Source organism: Apaloderma vittatum, unplaced genomic scaffold, assembly GCF_000703405.1.
Source record: "Apaloderma vittatum isolate BGI_N311 unplaced genomic scaffold, ASM70340v1 scaffold7533, whole genome shotgun sequence".
In the NCBI taxonomy this organism is placed as follows: domain Eukaryota; kingdom Metazoa; phylum Chordata; class Aves; order Trogoniformes; family Trogonidae; genus Apaloderma; species Apaloderma vittatum.
Window position 1 is genome coordinate 31,075 of NW_009706348.1, and position 17,768 is coordinate 48,842.

Here is a 17,768-nt window from a genome sequence, read left to right on the forward strand (position 1 = left end):
CTTACTGTTTCATCAGTACCGCAAGCTTATGCATTCATTAATAAATTCTGTCTGAGCGTTAAGATTACCCCCAGTAGAGACAGCTGGGAAACTGCAATATAAAGTCAAGCAGCACATTTAATGACCAACGAACTTCTGGAAACTTAGTCCAAAATGATACATCATTGTGTCAGACACTCTTAAGCAATATGCAGCTTGGTCTCCCTCTTTAGAAACATGAAACCCCCTGAAACCGCTACCACAAATCGTGAACCTTTTAAATTACTGCCAAGCCACCTGCTTTTCTCCAGGAAACTTCATAAAACTCTCCAAATTAGTAATGTCATTAAGTAAAGCTTACAGAACCGTTGCTATTCTGAAGGAGTATGAGCTGTTTAGTTTAAGGAAACCAACTGGGATTTTTATTATGGAAAGAACTGTCATGTATATTGTATAATCTATTCCAAATGAAATCCTTTAAAATATTCTTAAATACGCTCTTCTTTCACATTTTATTCTTTCTGGGAGAAAACCATATAACCATATTCTCGAAGTTACATTTATATAACAAAGGAGTTCAGTTCAGGAGAGGGTATGTGGAAGATTCTCATACGGTTTATGTGTCTTCAGATGGTATTAAGAGCTATATAAATCAAACGTCAGCTTTTGCATTTTTGAATAGCACTGGAAGAAATAATGCTCCGATGGAAGAGGGAGCCTGATTTCCCCTGTTCATTCTCTTTTTTGAATGGTTCTACACAGAGCGGGCAAGGATGGATTATAGGAATGCCTTCTGTGGAGGAGTCAGCCAAAACCGTACCATCTCATCTTGGAGTAATTTACCCAATAAGATGATTTAAAGGACAGTTCAGTGGCACCATTTTTGGAAGGCAAAAGCAGAGGGGAAGGAATATAAATCAAAGGTGACTGGCAGGTAAAGGATATATGCAGCAATCAGCCAAACCATGTGCACACTGGCACAAATTCAACAAGATCATTTATAAAAGTTCTAAGTCAGGAGTACACAAAAGGGGGTCTGGTGCTAACTAAATCCACAGATAGATTACACGCCACTGAAATAAACACTTCCAGATGCTGGCATACAAAAACCTTTTAGAGAAAGAAATGTTTTCTTTCATAAATCTGAAAGGAGGAACCTTGGGTTGGGGGTTGGGAGAGACGGGAACAAGATTTCCAAACTGAGATTTTACTTCCTACTGGTTTTATAGAATAATAATTCATATTTTTCAAATGCACAATGTTAACACTGTAGAAAAAACAAATAACTACAGACAATAGCTTGAAATATAAAGACATCCTAAGTATATGACTGTTTAATGAAATTAAATGTTTTTTTTTCTTTCAAAATGAGAAGAAACAATAAAAATGTCAATTTGACTTTTTCTGCATCAGAAACTGAATATGTAACTGAAGGAAAAGTTTTCAAATGCCTTTTGACATAAATACATACATATCATTTTTTGAAAACCGATTAAGAATGAAATTCTGACTTTGTCAAAATCAGTAGCAATTGATTTTGAGTATAAAGAGGGGCAGTACAGAATATACAGGACCCTAAGTATCAGAGATTTTTATTTGATTTCTATGTACCTAATTTCTTTCGGAAACAGCATTCATTTTTATTTTTCATTCAAATGCTTTAGAAAAATTTAGTTGTAATGTATCCACATTGTGTATATTGAAGCAATTATTGTAGATGGTATTCCAGAGCTCTTTCTCCCTACTATTTGGGTCTGAAATATGCAGAAAGAAATTTCTTTCAGTTAAGAAAACTAAGTTGCGAACCAAACATGAAGCTGGATTCTTGAAGTTTAAGGCACCTAAACCAAACTTGCTGTTCAAAATGTTCCGTTTATCTCTGCAAACACCATACTGCCTCACTACCCTTTATATTTTTTAAGACTCCCTCTCTTTTTTCTATCCCCAGAATCTGTTGGTTTAGTCTCTTACAAGCTCAGGTTTTCAGCTACTATTTCATAAATTTTGTTTTCTAGAGGAAATGTCATTTTTATTAAATTGAAATTAATAAAGGTTTGTGACAAACGTCAGTATTTTTTGGAAGAGAAACATCTTTAAGCATTTGCATAAAATCTGAGCTGAATTAGGATCAATGATAAGCACTTGTAAAACATCAAAAGCGACAGCTTGTGACTCAGTATATAATTTGATGGTGAAACTATTACTTACATGTACATGTAAAACAGTGAAGTCTACATGGAATACTTGCACTTTTTAAGAACCTCTAAGAGTATAGGCAGGGCTGTATAAGGCCCAAATAATGTCTCTGCCGAGTAGTGTTCTCTGGTGTTACATATTCTGAACGTCACAAACAGCATCATAAATACGGGTTTGCAAATATTCATTGTTTTATGGTGCTCAGGCAATTCTATGGGACGGATGTATTTAAGAAGAGAAGGTTTGGACCAGTGAGTCTTTTCATATTGAAATAACCTGAAGCCTGAAGGAGCATTCTCCACAAAACGTAAACACCCAAATGAAAGTTGGTTCCTCTGTTCATTCAATATGCTCCATTTACACATGCGCATGCTGCTGCTTAACGGCCACTGTCTTATAAATTCGGTTTCTCTTTAACTATACAACTAAAACATTTAACTTAAAGGCACAGAGCACGGAGAAATAGATTCACGTTCAACACATGGAATTGCATCATCCCACCTGATGAAGAGTTACATATTTTCCATTCATGTCTTGCAAAATGATACGGCGCTGTTTTTAAAATCAATTATTTCTTTACTCTGCTCCTTGAAAGTCTGGGCCATGCTTTGAAGTAGGTAGTACTGAGTACCATCCACTACTCTTAGCAGAGAATATACAGATAAAATATATGTCTAGGCTACCTTAGACATGATACAATGCAGAAGAATCTAGAGTACACTTGCTGCTTTCCATTGTAGCTTGCACTTAAGAGACAAAACCTAAATGCTCTAATTATGTTAGTCATTTTGATATAGCTATTAAGGTCAAAATAAATGCAAACGGATCATTTTCACTAGTTTAATGTTAGTTCTCATTTACCATAGGATTACAAAACTTCCAAAGAGCTCTTTTTGTCCAAACCAACATGCATCAGATGCTGCTAAAGAATAAATTACACAGCTTAACTCTTCTTCCAAAATGGCCTTATTAGGAATAGTTATCACCAAATCAGATGGAAGAGAAGGACAATCATGATGAAACAGCAAAAAATGGAAAGATGTGAGAAAATATCACTGCTTCACAAATACATATTAACAATCTTAGAGAAAATAGTCCCAAAAGAATATGGTTTTTTAAAATAAAACATTCTCCTACACTTAGTTTTAAACAGAACTAAAATCTAATTTCTCTGTGTAGGACTGAATTATTCAGTAGCAAAAGATAAAACTTGTACATACATTCAGACTTCCCCTTTTACAAGTAAGACTGGTATTTTAAAGTGTACTGCAAAATAGAAGTTCTTCACATGATTTCCTTCAGAAATCTAGTCATCTTAGAAAGAAGGTATGTTGGTATCTGCTAACTAAAACTGATGAGATTCATCTCAGTCTCATCAAGGTTCAACCAGACAAAACCAGCAAGATTCAATGAGACCAAAAAAAAAGCCAGCAATAACAGGGTTATAGCATGTGTATGTCTCAAACTGCTGCAGTGGGCAAAAATCATTCTGAACTTTTGAATCTAGGTCAACCTAGGTCAAAACTTTCTCAAAGCTGAAAGAATGAAGCTGGTAGGAATCCTGTCAGGATGAGGACTGTGAGAAAATGGCACAGAGTGCTCGGACAAGTTGTGGATGTTCCCTCCCTGGAAGTGTTCAAGGCCAGGTTGGACGGGGCTTCAAGCAGCCTGGTCTAGTGGGAGGTGTCTCTGACCAGGACAGGGGGTTGGAACCAGATGATATTTCACAGAATCACAGAATCATGGAATCACAGGATGTCAGGGGTTGGAAAAGACCTCAGAACATCATCTAGTCCAGCCCCCCTGCCAGAGCAGGATCACCCAGAGTTGGTCACACAGGAACACGTCCAGGCAGGGTTTGAATGCCTCCAGAGAAGGAGACTCCACAACCTCCCTGGGCAGCCTGTGCCAGGGCTCTGGCACCCTCACAGTGAAAGTTTTTTCTAATGTTTTTGTGGAACCTCTTGTGTTCCAACTTGTACCCACTGCCCCTTGTCCTGTCATTGGACATCACTGAGAAGAGCCTGGCTCCATCCTCCTGACACTCCCCCTTGACATATTTATAAACATTTATGAGGTCACCCCTCAGCCTCCTCTTCTCCAAGCTAAAGAGACCCAGCTCCTTCAGCCTTTCCCCATAAGGCAGATGTCCCTTTGTGGCTCTGTTACCAACCCCAACCTTTCTACAGTTGTATGATCAATATCCTGGACAACAGGGCAGAGTCTAGCTGGAGGCCTGTATCTAGCGGAGTCTCTCAGGGGTCGGTACTGGTGATCCTGCTCTCGCAGGGGGGTTGGACTAGATGTTCTCTAGTAGCCCCTTCCAGCCCCTAACATTCTGTGATTCTGTGACCTCAGGGTGAAGAAGCTAGAACCTGTGGAATTCTCACAATGGGCATAAGCTCCTTTTTATGTATGCAGAAGCCTGTAATCAGAGCACACCGATTATCCCATAACGGGCTTTGTTTTCCTCACTACTGGAGTCAGTCAGTGTGATCCACCAGCTGGCATGGAAGTCCATGAGCCGTAAGTTCTATGATGAATTCGGCATGGCAAGGGTTCTCAAAGTCAGAAAGCATCCTGGGACACAGATTCAAAGAAATTTTGCTTTGTTTCTGCTCCTCCCTTTCCTTTGTCCCTCATTCTGGTGTCACAGACCTAAAACACATTGCCATTCTTTCATAGAAAATTGCCAAACACAGTATGCCAGATATTACCCCATTAATATGAAGAGAACATTTCAAGGGATGTAACTGGCATAAAAGTCTGAAGTTTAAGATATTCATAACAAAGGCGTTATAAAAATCCATGCGTCATGGCAATTATTATTGCTACTAGTCCTGTTTCATCTCTATAATTGGTTTAATGCTTGAAAATACTTAGTATTCTTATTTCTATAAAAACATCAACTTAACAACACTCATAGTTATTTAACAGTTTGGAAATATTTATTTATTCACTTAGAACAATTTACATTAATTCTCAGATAGTGACGTTAAGTGGTTCTGGGCTAAACTATCCCACTATGACTGGATTTAGCAAACACACCTTGATTCTTCTGGGAAATCTATTCAGACAAGGAGGCAAAGCACACCAGGACACGAATGCAGTATGCATAATCTTAGACTCCTACTCAAACACTGGATGCTGAGTACAAAATGACTTGGTATATTCAAGACTATACCTCCTTCCTGAAGGACTGAGAAGCTATTACTGATTCCCAGTCAAGTGGATACTTAGCCATAATTTGGTTGGGGTTTTTTTTTGCATTAGCTAAACTGTCTCAAAAGTCCTTATCTCAGTTATAGGAAGTTTGACACAGGCTATGTTTAGTTTCTAGGTAGTGCAAAACTTTGATATAACATTAGACAGAAGTTTGAGCTGTTCTCTACGGTGTCTTAGGGAAAAAAATTGTACCAGACTATCCTGAACCCTCTCCTCATCTCTTTGAAGTCACTAGAACGGATATTTTTACAGATCAGTGTAATAACCAACAGGCTGGTAGTTGCCAAGGGCCTGCTCTACTCAGAAAGTCATTATTTGAACCAAAACTGTTAGGGTAGGCGTTTTCTAACTATAAGAAAGAAATGTAACAGTCATGGGTTATCCTACACAGGGACGTGTGAAGCGGAAAGACAGACATCAACTGCACCCTAATGTTACTCACGGAAAGTCTTTCATCTTTTTAAAAAAGAAGACTTGAGGAATGAAAAACGTTAGCCCAAAGAGTAGAGAGAACTAAACTCACTTCTTTTATTCCTTTGGAGCAGTAGCATGTAAGAAATGGAGCTGAGAACCCTAACACTGTGGTGTCCAAGCTGTGAAATGTATGTGGGGAACTGCAATAACCTGTTGTGCTGAATCCCACGTGAGGAGCTGGGACATAAGGCAAAACCTACATCAGACAGTTTCACCATAGAAACATATCTGAGAGTGATTCTGAGTATCATAAAATGGTTTGGGTTGGAAAGGACCTTAAAGAGCATCTAGTTCCAAGCCCTTGGCCATGGACAGGGACACCTCCCACTAGCCCTGATGGCCCAAAGACCCGTCTAACCTGACCGTGAACACTTCCAGGGATGGAGGATCCACAATCCCTCTGGGCGACCTGTCCCAGTGTTTCGCCACCCTCGCAGTGAAGATACGAACTACTTTCTTATTCATGTCTAAAATGGAAAGTTTGACTTTAGAAATTCCTCCTATGGCCCCAGCTACGAGATCCATTCACTCTGTCTCCTCCAACATCAAGCTTCGACATGAGGTCTCATTACTTGAACCGAGTCTGCCTATGGGTGAATCTCACGTTCATAGAATCCTAGAATCATGGAATGGCCTAGGCTGGAAGGGACCTTAGAGATCATCTAGTCCAACCTCCCTGTCATGGGCAGGGACGTCACCTCTTGACTAGACCAGGCAACACATGGGGACCGAGCAGGAATCAAACCCGTGACCTCAGTGTTGTCATTGTTGTCAGCACTGAGCTCAAACCACTGAGCTAACCGGCCCCCAATAATTGAAGGCATCCATCCCAAAATCAATCTCCCATACACGGAAGTTTCTTGATGAAAACACCATTTTTTAACTAAGACAAGATTACAGCCAACACCTACATGTGTAAGGTTCTCACGGTTCTCTGTTCTGGTGTTCCTTGAGCAACGTAAAAGTGGGCTGAGGAAAAGCCAGAGAGCTCACATCACAATGAAGGCTGGTTACTGGTAGGATAGAAAAAGACCAGAAGAAGACTCTCCTATCAGTTCAAATCCTCTTGTGAACTGTGTCAAGGAAATAAGTAAACTTTATTCAACTGAGCAGAATCAAGGCTTTGGACATTACATTCTCCATGGCAAGTGAGTCAAGAGGGTTAGCTTTAGATGTGCATGGGCAAGCACTTGGGTCAAATACGAACGAGTCATCACCAAAAACCATGTTTATCAAGTCCAAAAGCAAGGCAGATCCCTTCCTCTAACCCCACAGAGGAGAAGGGAGGTAGGAGGTTTTCATGTTTTTGGAGTGCAAGGCTGAAACTGGAGAAAACAAGGATGGTCTCCCAGCTGACAACCCAGTGAAATATCTACATCTCCATCTGTCTCTGCAGTTATGTGTGAGTCTTTCCACCACGGAGGGTGAGTTTCCAGACAGTGCAGGTTTTGGTTTAAAATGAGAGTTTTTGCACAAAGAAATTTCCACATGGATTTGTCATACACAGAAAATCTTAAAATTTTAAAAGGAGAAATATTATCAGATACTGTGCATGTCTAGATCTTATTAATTTCTCCAGACGCATTACTGATTTAAACTCAATCCATTTTGTACAGATGATGAAGTCTTTCAAAAATTCATGTTGTTAAATCATAAACCTAAAAAATGATACACAGTGAATTTTGGGGGAGGCTACTGAATGCCTCACACTAGGCAGCATGGCAAAAAGCCAGAAAACAACCTTAGCTAAATTAAAAATAATCTCTCAAATGAAAAAGAAAATATTTGCTCTCTGCCTCGTATGATTGGCTGGAGTAAGATGGAAATTATTTGTAATGAAAAAATAGTCCAGAGCTCTCCATTATTTCTTACTAATTTACAGAGAGGGTAAAATTCTTCTGTAAATCCTCCTTACTGCTCAATAGTCACATATCCAAGAAAATTTCAGAGTAGCACAGGCCAACAAAATTAAAATAATTTACTAAATTCCAATAACAGCACTGTGCTAAAGCTCATGTAATATTACTTTGGAAGACAGGAAAGCATTTAAAGAGATTCCTTTTTCTTTCACAAACTTTTCTGAACAGTCAGCACTCAAGAGCAGTAACATGCTCTTGTTTTTAAAAAGCTGTTTTTGAATATTTTGGGTAAGTTATTTTGCCTATTATTCCTTGAATGAGATTTCCTGTATGCCCCTAACATGTTTCATGTTATTTGGGATAGATAAGCAAACAGTTAGGTTTCTGGGACTGATTCTACATTCCTCCTGTACAAGTAACATAAACTTATACTGGAGTAATACAGCATTTTGTCATTAGTAGACTTGTGCTTTTTTTCTCGTTACTATCACAATGTAGAACTATGCCTTCTGCTTTTTAGGGACTGAATTGAACATGTATACAGCTCACAAAAATCGTTGTTTCTTCATTCCTTCCCTTGTGTCTGTAGTAGGACTGCTAACACAAATGGTAAACTGCCATCACAAAATGTGGTGTAAAACATCTGGACATGCAGAAAAATCCTTCCTCACTCACCCACAGCAGACTCTGTCGGAGCACCTACTGACTACAAAATGAGATCTGATGTGGAAGAATGATCAATAGACTTAAAAGAACCTGTTGGAGTGAGTCCAGAGGAGGCCACAAGAATGATCAGAGGGCTGGAGCAGCTCTGCTGTGAGGACAGGCTGAGAGAGTTGGGGTTGTTCAGCCTGGAGAAGAGAAGGCTCCAGGGAGACCTTAGAGCAGTTTTCGAGTACTTAAAGGGGCAGGGGTCCTCCATCTGTAAAAAAGATGGGGACAATCTTTTTAGCAGAGCCTGTTGCAACAGGAAAGGGGTAGTGGTTTTTAATGAAACGAGGGTAGATTTAGACTAAATCCAAAGGAGAAAATTTTTACAATGAGGGTGGGGAGACATTGGAACAGGTTGCGTAGTGTTGGAAGCTCCATTCCTGGAGACATTCAAGGTTGGGTTGGATGGGGCTCTGAGCAACCTGATCTAGTTCAAGATGTGCCTGCTCACTGCAGGGGGTTGGCCTAGATGACCTTTAAAGGTCCCTTCCAACCCAAACAATTTCGTGATTCTATTCTGTGATTCTAAATCTAGAATCTAAATCTAAATCATAGAATGATTCTAAATGTAAATTAATCTAAATTGAATGCTTCTAAATCTAAATCACAGAATCACAGAATCATTTTGGTTGGAAAAGACCTTTAAGATAATAGTGTAACCATTGACCCAGCCTTACCAACTCAGCTGCTGAACCACGTCTCTCAGCACAACATCTACTCGTCTTTTAAACATCTCTAGGGATGGGGACTCAACTCCCTCCCTAGGCAGCCAGTGCCAATGCCTGAGGAGTCCTTCAGTGAACAAGTTCCTCCCAATATCCAACCCAAACTCGCAACTTGGGCCCATTTCCTCTCATTCTATCACTTTTTACTTGTTTGAACAGACTGATTCTCACCTCTCTACAACCTCCTCTCAGGCAGTTGTAGAGAGCAAGAAGGTCTCCCCTCAGCCTCCTTTTCTCCAGCCTAAACAACCCCAGATCCCTCAGCTGATCCTCATAAAACTTGGTTCTCTAGACCCTTCACCAGCTTTGTTCCCCTACTTCGGACCCACTCCAGCACCTCAATGTCTTTCTTATATTGCAGCACCCAAAACTGAACACAGTGCTCAAAGTGCAGCCTCACCAGTGCCGAGTGCAGGGCCACGATCACCTCCTTGCTCCTGGTAGCCACACTATTCCTGACACAGGCCAGGATGCCGTTGGCCTTGTTGTCCCACTGGGCACACTGCTGGCTCCTGTTCAGCCAGCTGTCCATCAACACCCCCAGGTCCTTCTCCGCCAGGCTGCTCCCCCACGCCCCAAAAAGAAGAGATGACGTGCAAATGTATATCCCTAACTTCTCTACATGGCCTTTAGGTTAGTTTTAAGGGTGGAAACAGCTGAAAGCATGACTTCACTCAATCTAATGATAGATATCCATTCAATATTTCTCTCTTGGCAGTTTTTAAAGCGTCACCACAGAATCACAAGATGCACACTGAATAAAGAGCCCTTTTCTCCTGATTCGGTCACCCTGTCTGGAAGGTCATGCAGATACACAAAGCAACTATCGTGACGGTAGTGGCAATAGCAGAAAGGAGAAATCATCAAAAGAATTGTTGCCGCAGTACTGTTCAAAGTGCCTAGAGACAATATTTGTAATACAGCAGTGTGAGAGTCTGGCGATACAAAAAGGTCAAAGAAAGCATCAATCTACCTTTATGCTTTCTGTGCCTGTAAGGAGCTTACGGGAAGTTTGGGGAACTTTTATTCTGCACAGCTGTGACAGCAAAGTTCATCCCCAGCACTGCCAATGAGGGCACTGACAGGGAAAGCCGGCAGACTGGCAGACTACATGCAGACTCTACAATATCTCTCAAAATGATTTTCCTGAACTTTCTCATTGCTGTAGCTCTACAAGATCTTTAGGCATCTAGAAGATGACCCAAGATTCTCTCTCTTGCTCTTGGTCTGTATAGAGGGAACAAGATCTGCTCATCTCATCAGCCACACCGACAGTAGGTAATGTCAACAAATTAAATTATTCAGTTAGTTGCACTTTTTGGGAGGATCACAAGATTGCACGACATTAAAAAAAAACCAACCTAAACTCGAGTATTTTATAATATCTCGTGATTGCAGGGAAATTTCAAACTTTGGTTCAAAATTAACCAAAAAACTTTTAGTGTGGGTCACTGTTTATGTGAGATCTTTATTTCTTTATAATAAAATTAAATACGTTCTGCCACGTTCTTAGTTACACCTCTTGGCAAACTTCTGCTAAAGACAATTTCTCTATGTTGGACCAGAAATTCTGTCCTTTGCTTTACATGGTATTAATCTAGCATTCGTGAGCGGCAAAAGAGAGGTAAAATTACATAAAGATAATTTACTGTAAATAGATATCAACTATCATTAATAAACCAAATATTTACTGCCATTTATAAAACCATTATTTTTAATTGTTACTAATTTCTAAGGTCAAGCCCTACTATTTCCTTGCTATTATTTTTATTTTATTATTTATTATTCTAATGCAGAATAACTTCCTCCAAATTTAGAATCATTTTCCTTTCCTAAAGTCCCTCCAAACATGGACAATTTCTTCCTGATTTTTAAGAGTTCAGATCTAGTTTGGAGTGGTTTTCTTTTCCTGTAATGACTTCTTTAACGTTCATTCTTTCCTAGATGTAGATACTTTGAGGTAAGCAAGGATGAATGCCACACGGAACAGCAGAAGAGAAGAAAATGACCCCAATCTATGACACTGGAGACAGACTCCTTGTACATTTTTATCAGCTGGGAAAAATAAATAAAGAATTCGTTTGGCGGCTCTGGGCAACGGATTTGCAATTTGCATAGAAAAAATGATGGCAAAACCTCATAACCCATGAGTGTTTCACCACAAGCTCAGTTCTATTATGTTTTAGTGGAGGTTCAAAGTTGTCTGAAGCAACCGTTCTCGGACCGTAAATGTGTCGCTTGAGAGTTCAACTTCCAATAGGAGCGGTATCTGACACGCAACTAATTTTAGAATATAAAGTGCTCCTCACCATATTGGAATACATATAATTTAAAATAACTGTAAACCTAAACTTTGCAAAAACAGAAAATTCAAGCACTAACGAAAAAGCATAATTTGTAATTGAAAGAAAATAATATTTAAAAGGAAAAAAAAACTTTTTTGTCTTTCCAAACGGAGACAGAAATTACTGTTTTATTTCCCAAGAGAATTATGCCACTTTTATAAAGAAAATTACAGTCGCCACAAATTGCTCTCAACAATTCCAAAGCTTCTTCATTTGACCACTTGAAAATCAAAGTTCTTGAAGATTATAAATATAACTTTTTATAACTCTGTTATTACGTACTGTGAATGGGGAAAGGGGGCCAATCTTGTGGCCGTAGCGTCGAATGGCCTCTCTGATGTGGCTGGGCTGGATGGCATCGCTTTGAGCCTCTATACCACAGGCTGCAGTGCTCTGCAACAGAAAAACACATAAATTGTTACTAAATCAAAAACACACAACAGACCTACAGTGCATAAAGTATGAAAATAAACCTTTATAAAATGGACTAATTTTTTTTTTCTCGAGGATACACATCGTTGCTGCCACACACTAGATTAGAGGGGAAAAAAAAAAGCTATTAACAAATCAAAGAGGACTTTTACATGAACTTTGCTTAAGAGACCCAAAGAACACCATTTTTGTCCTCTTAAATCTTTCGCCTAGTGCTGCTGTATGTTGCAATTGAAAAGAGCAGAAAATGTTCGAACTAAAATGAAAGGGTCATATAAGTCATACTGCAATAACCACAGAAACTATTTTTAAAGCATTTCAGGCCCTCATTATGATGTCAAGGGGTGGGGAAAATATTGAATAAGTACTCAAAGTGGAAGGCAATTTGACACCAAAATCACCATCGAGTAATATCAGATTGAAAATTGAAGATGGAGCATGTGACATAATGGTGTCAGAGGGATGCAAAAATATTTTAATTACCTCAAACTGGAATGCTCTTCAGTTTCAAATGACTTTTTGGATGAAGGAGCCTAAGCAGGAAAAATAAGAATTCTCTGCTACTGGTCCATTGATTTTACAAAAATATCCCCGAGATTTTAAGAGGAAAAAGTAACACTTTCTGCCTTGCTAGTCAAACTGAAATGTTGGTTTAGGCTCTGTCTAGACATAGCTGCTTGCCAGAATTCAGACGACTTATCAGAATGATGCTTGGTGATAAATTAATGAAAAAGTTATTAGTGAATGCACTGAGAATGACAAAAACTTAAATTATACTCTGAAATTTAATGCACACACAGACACGGTCCCCTTGTGTGTTCACGCTATACAGCAATGCTTTCAGACCTGGGATATTTTTACAAAATGTTTTATTCTCAAGAGTGCTGAGTCCACTGGAGCCTGCATGTGTACACACAGAATTATTCATAAAATTATGGCAGATTCTTCCCTTGCTGACTGACATTCATAAAGGGAATATGAAACTGAAATATTTCCTGCTGGACTGGGCCTTCATGGACTAAGAATAACATGCTTCACCAAGTTAACTCATTTGTCCCAAGGTCTCAGTTATATCTAGTATATACCTAACCAAGGTGGAAAGTCATGGGAACATTTCATTAAAACTGTGCACTTTTAGGAATACAAGTATTTTAAAAGGCTTTAAGTCGAACACTAAGAATTTAAAATAAACTCGCAACATTAGTGAAATATAAGGTACCAAAAACTACATCTCCAGCTAAATTCTTATAGAATCACAGAAGCATCAAGGTTGGAAAGGACCTTAAGATCATCAAGTCCAACTTTGTTCCTAGGAATCAAAACGGAAATCAGCAACAGAAACAGGACATAACCAAATGTAACATAAAAAGGAATAGGAAAAAGCAAGACTTCAGAGAGGTTTTTACAATGCACTAAAGGCTTTCTACAGGGAGTACAGTAAGGGTAGAGAGTAAGTTGAATACACAAGGAGTATCTACAGCATTGAAGACACTAGAAGGAGAAAATATGTCTTTTTCTATCTGTCATTGTAAATATCACTGGTTTTACCCTGTGAAAAATGTTGTAGGAGAACAATAACACACATGAGTGAATCACAAGCTACTCCATTGCTTTGCAGTAAAATGAGTACTGACATCACTTTTTTTTTTTTTCCAAAAAAGTCCTAAGTGCTTCCTATCCAGTTTATTTAATCAAATTGATTTCCCTTGTGGTTTTAAGGTGCATATATCCCTCTCAGACAGAATACTGAGGCTCCACAACAGAAGACAGGAATTGTAATATTTACATTTCACATTCTGAATATGAGACGTCCATACTTTATGGAAAGCAAACAAATATTTAGACTGAATGCAACTAATTGGCATAAAAATAAAGCAGGTCAGGCAAAGTTGTTATAGGCAAAGAAGGCAGTCGCCTACGGCTGTGGGGAGCAGGAAAATCACAACCACCTCTTTGCCTACTGTGCTTATGCTTTGACCCTCCAAACCTGTGCTAGCCGCTACTGTGAGAGAAGGGGATGTTTATTTGGGGTGTTGTCTGCTGCTGTGGCTGTAGAGGAGCCACTCATCTAAGAAGCAGCAGTTGTTATCTTAACAAAATTCAGTTTGTAGACCTTAGAGAGAACGTTTAGACTGATTCTGACAGAAAAAATACCAAACCACAAGTTATCCTCACAATAATATTGGTAGTTAACATGTGATACATGTTAAAATTAATATTTAAAATGAGATGTGTTACTTCCTAAAGATATTTTGGCTCCTTTTTCCTTTTTTTTTTTGCCCCCCAGGCATCAAATACCTTTTTTCTCTTCCTTTGTTTGGATTTGGTAGAGTCCTGCCCAATTCCACCATTCCCCAGGGCTGCTGATGGGGTTTTCCCCAGATGCTGCTGTCCCACTGATGCTGGGGGGGTGGGTGTAGGGGGTGGTGTGTTTTCAGGAGAGTCAAGACTGGTCTTCACACTTGTAGATTGCCCTAAGAGATGTGGCTGTAAAAAGGAAGATGTCAAAGAGCCATTATATAACCAAATCACCAAAAAAACCCCCCCATATTGTCCTCTTAAATTTACTTTTAGATGCAATACAGAATTGAGTCTGCTCTTTCTACTACAAGAACTGTATCATAGTGATGCAGGGAAAACAGCACTTATTGCACTTGCCACTGTTGCCAACTGTAATCTCCAAATCTGCAACAGAGAGAGCCTTCAACAGAGAAGGAATTTCCACCCAGAAAACGAGGATTTATATTTAAATATAATGATGTTGCTAAGAATTTAACATTTGCAACTATAACTTAATGTCTTTCTGTTTAAATTAATTTAACTTCAACGTTCATCAAGTGCACCAATTCCAGATTCAACAACTCCTACTTTGAAAGCAACAAACCGCCAAATACTTGCAGAAGTAAAACATAAAATGCATCAGTATGTAAAAAAATCAAGGTTTACCTCAGTAGAGTTGTGACATTGTATGAAGGTGGCAGATATGGCATGACTGAACGGGTCACCGGCTTTGGGAATCATGTCCTGCTTAACCAGAAGGGCCAAGTCCACCAACTGGAGGAGTAAAAACAGCCGAAACCCAGGTAGTTTTACTGACACAGGACTTAACTACAAATGCCATTGGAACAATGAAGTGAGAGGGGAGTTGTGGGTCGAGACAGCGTTTCTCAGTGGAAAACAAAACTATTCAGAGATATTTCAGTCTAAGGAATCTTTTTTTTTTTTCCACGTCTGTAAATATATGGAGTAATCTATCTACCCAGGAGGGCTAGGCTTGGCACTAAGGTAACGTTTGGTTTTCCAGGAAATCCTGCTTTTTAATCCAATTGTGCAATGGGGTTGGCTGAGCCTCAACACACTGCCAAAGGTCACATAGCGAAGTATGTGGTTGCAGTCTGGACGTGAATAAAGTTCGTGCCGGACTCGACTCTCCTCTGTAACGATAATAAAACATTCCTAGATGTGGATCAGACGGGTGAATAAGGTACAGCACGCATCTGTCACACAGCAAATTGAAAGACAGATGGGAATCCAGGCAGCTCGCTCAGCTAAAGTAGGGACTGCAAGTTTCTGAAGGAGCTTACACCACAGTCACCCGAGGCTGAGCTATATCCTAGAGTAATTAATGCATTTTGATTAACCAGGGTTCAGTCAGTGCTACTGCCTTACCTGTGCCACAGTCTCATATGCTAAATAGGCCAAAATCTCCATTGCAACTGCATTTGGCTTTATTTCCATACTGCTACAGTCCAACCAGTCACGAAACTTGGATGCTTTCTTTGCTGTCAGTTAAAATCATAAGGGCAAAAAGGAACAGTTAACAACAAGTAGGCCAAAATCATGCATTTTTGTTTTTTTCACCAGTCGTGGAAAATACTGCAAATGTGAAACGTGGAGTGTCAATGTGATTCGATTGGCAAAGGAAGGAATTTTTGAAAAGGAATTACTGGGGAAAGACTGTTGTTTCATACACAACATTTTGGAGACCCATAAGCAGCACAGAGTAAAGAGAAAAACACATAGTTAATCAATCGTAAGGGAGATTTCAGAATAAGGAAGGGTCTGCCCCAAAGGACCGTAGACAGGACAGACCTGATTTTGAATATAGTACTGTAAAAGAAATAATACGATTGCGCCACATCTTTGATGAATGAGAGAAAGCACTGGAAGAAATCAACACAAATCTGAACCTAGATAAAATGACATCATTAACAATAGCAAAGACAAATGAGGAAGGATGGAAGAACGAGAAAGTCCTTGAGGTAAATACCCAGGGATTAGGTGCTGAGAAGCTTGCCAAAATGATTCGTAGATGAGTGTTTTTAAAATGTGCATTGGACAGAAAGAAACAAGGATAGATGTAGATCTGCAAATGATTCAACGCTCATACGAGAACTTCACGCTGCTAATGGATGAGAACATTGAGGAGAAAGTACAGAGAAAAATATGAGACAAAGTAACATGATATTTGCTGAGAGAGTAAAAGGAGGAAAAAAATGATGATCCTACTTAGATCAGTGGTGAAAAAGCCAACCACCGAAAGCTCTGGAGACTTGGATAGAAAGAAGCTAGTAACGCAGAAGTCTTAATGAAGGCTGTTTGTGAAGACAGGACAATCAAAATGAAGTAAATACAAGGTGGGAGAACCTTCTGAAACAACTCTTTCCAGTCTTCAATGAGAACTAAAAAGCTGAAGACAAGTGCTTTCTGTTAAACAGAAAACAAGTGTAAATAATGGTTATTCTTTAGGAAGGCAGGAGAAGGTTACATCGGGTCGCTAAAGACCAAAAATAAGGTCAAAGCAAGAGAAGTGTGAAGGGGACAGCAGGACTGCAAAATGTTCCCGAGGATTTAAATTTGTACTCCTGCAGTACTTGATCCTTGGACAGACATTTTCTTTTGTCTGTCTTTACAAGCGCACAGAAATATGTGGAGCGGTAATTAATATATGTTGTTAGAACAGGCTTCTTGAAGTTTCTGAACAGGTTTATTCTGCAGTGACAAAGTTTTCATGGGCTTATATTACAGTAGAAAGGATTTACTACTTTAAACATAGCAATACACTCATTTTTTACTAAAATATATGAAACTAAGTAAAAATAGCCTTTGCATTAGATTTTCATAAATGGTCTGCATGGCCTTTAGTATGTTCTATCTAGCTGAGTTCATATTATCTGATTGAATTTGTGCCTGAGTCTCTCTTGCCACTATTTTCTAAACACTGTAATTTTCTTATTCTTTAATGACATTAAATGTCAGTCAAAAAGAACTGCAGAGACACGGACATGTAAAAACATTACAAAAATACCACTGAGATATTTTTATAGATCACAATCCCCTGGTCAGCAACATTCAATTTCATTTCACGAATTTAAGATTTCCATTTGTTCTGTCTCCAGATAATAATTTTGGGGCTTAAAAAAAAAAAGACTTTATCACAAACCTTTCATTTCCTGAAATCACCCTAATCTGAAGTATCATTCCTCTAATGGCTCACAGATGTGTGATGCCAAATTATAACTACTCTGAATTAGCAAGAGAAATGCTTACAAAACATGTTTTCCTACATTTGCTGACATTTGCTGACACAGAACAGTATTTCAAATGTGTCATTTATTTGCCATAAATGAGTGAATCTTTATTTGAATCTAAAAGGAAGAACAAGATAAGGTCTCTCATTTAAAGATACCATTGTGCTCAAGTCTGTGCTGTAGGATCATGTGCTGTTTTGTCATGATTTTTACTGGCTCCTTCACCTCACTTTCTCTGACATTTGACCTAAAACCTTAGTCATCACTTAACCGCCTCTGTAATGATGTTTT

General features: G+C 39.0%; 1 protein-coding gene across 1 annotated transcript in view; it reads right to left on the bottom strand.

The window, feature by feature from the left end:
• Nucleotides 1-11,796: 11,796 nt before the first annotated feature.
• The window catches only part of SUPT3H (suppressor of Ty 3 homolog (S. cerevisiae)), a gene marked incomplete at its 3' end in the record, with an annotated part of 38,959 nt that continues 32,987 nt past the window's right edge, over nt 11,797-17,768 (bottom strand). The window contains exons 7-10 of the mRNA XM_009865742.1: nt 15,616-15,728; nt 14,893-15,000; nt 14,245-14,433; nt 11,797-11,907 (exon numbers count right to left, since the gene is read on the bottom strand). Coding sequence (XP_009864044.1) covers nt 11,797-11,907; nt 14,245-14,433; nt 14,893-15,000; nt 15,616-15,728 — 521 coding nt within the window. The remainder of the gene's footprint in view (nt 11,908-14,244; nt 14,434-14,892; nt 15,001-15,615; nt 15,729-17,768) is intronic.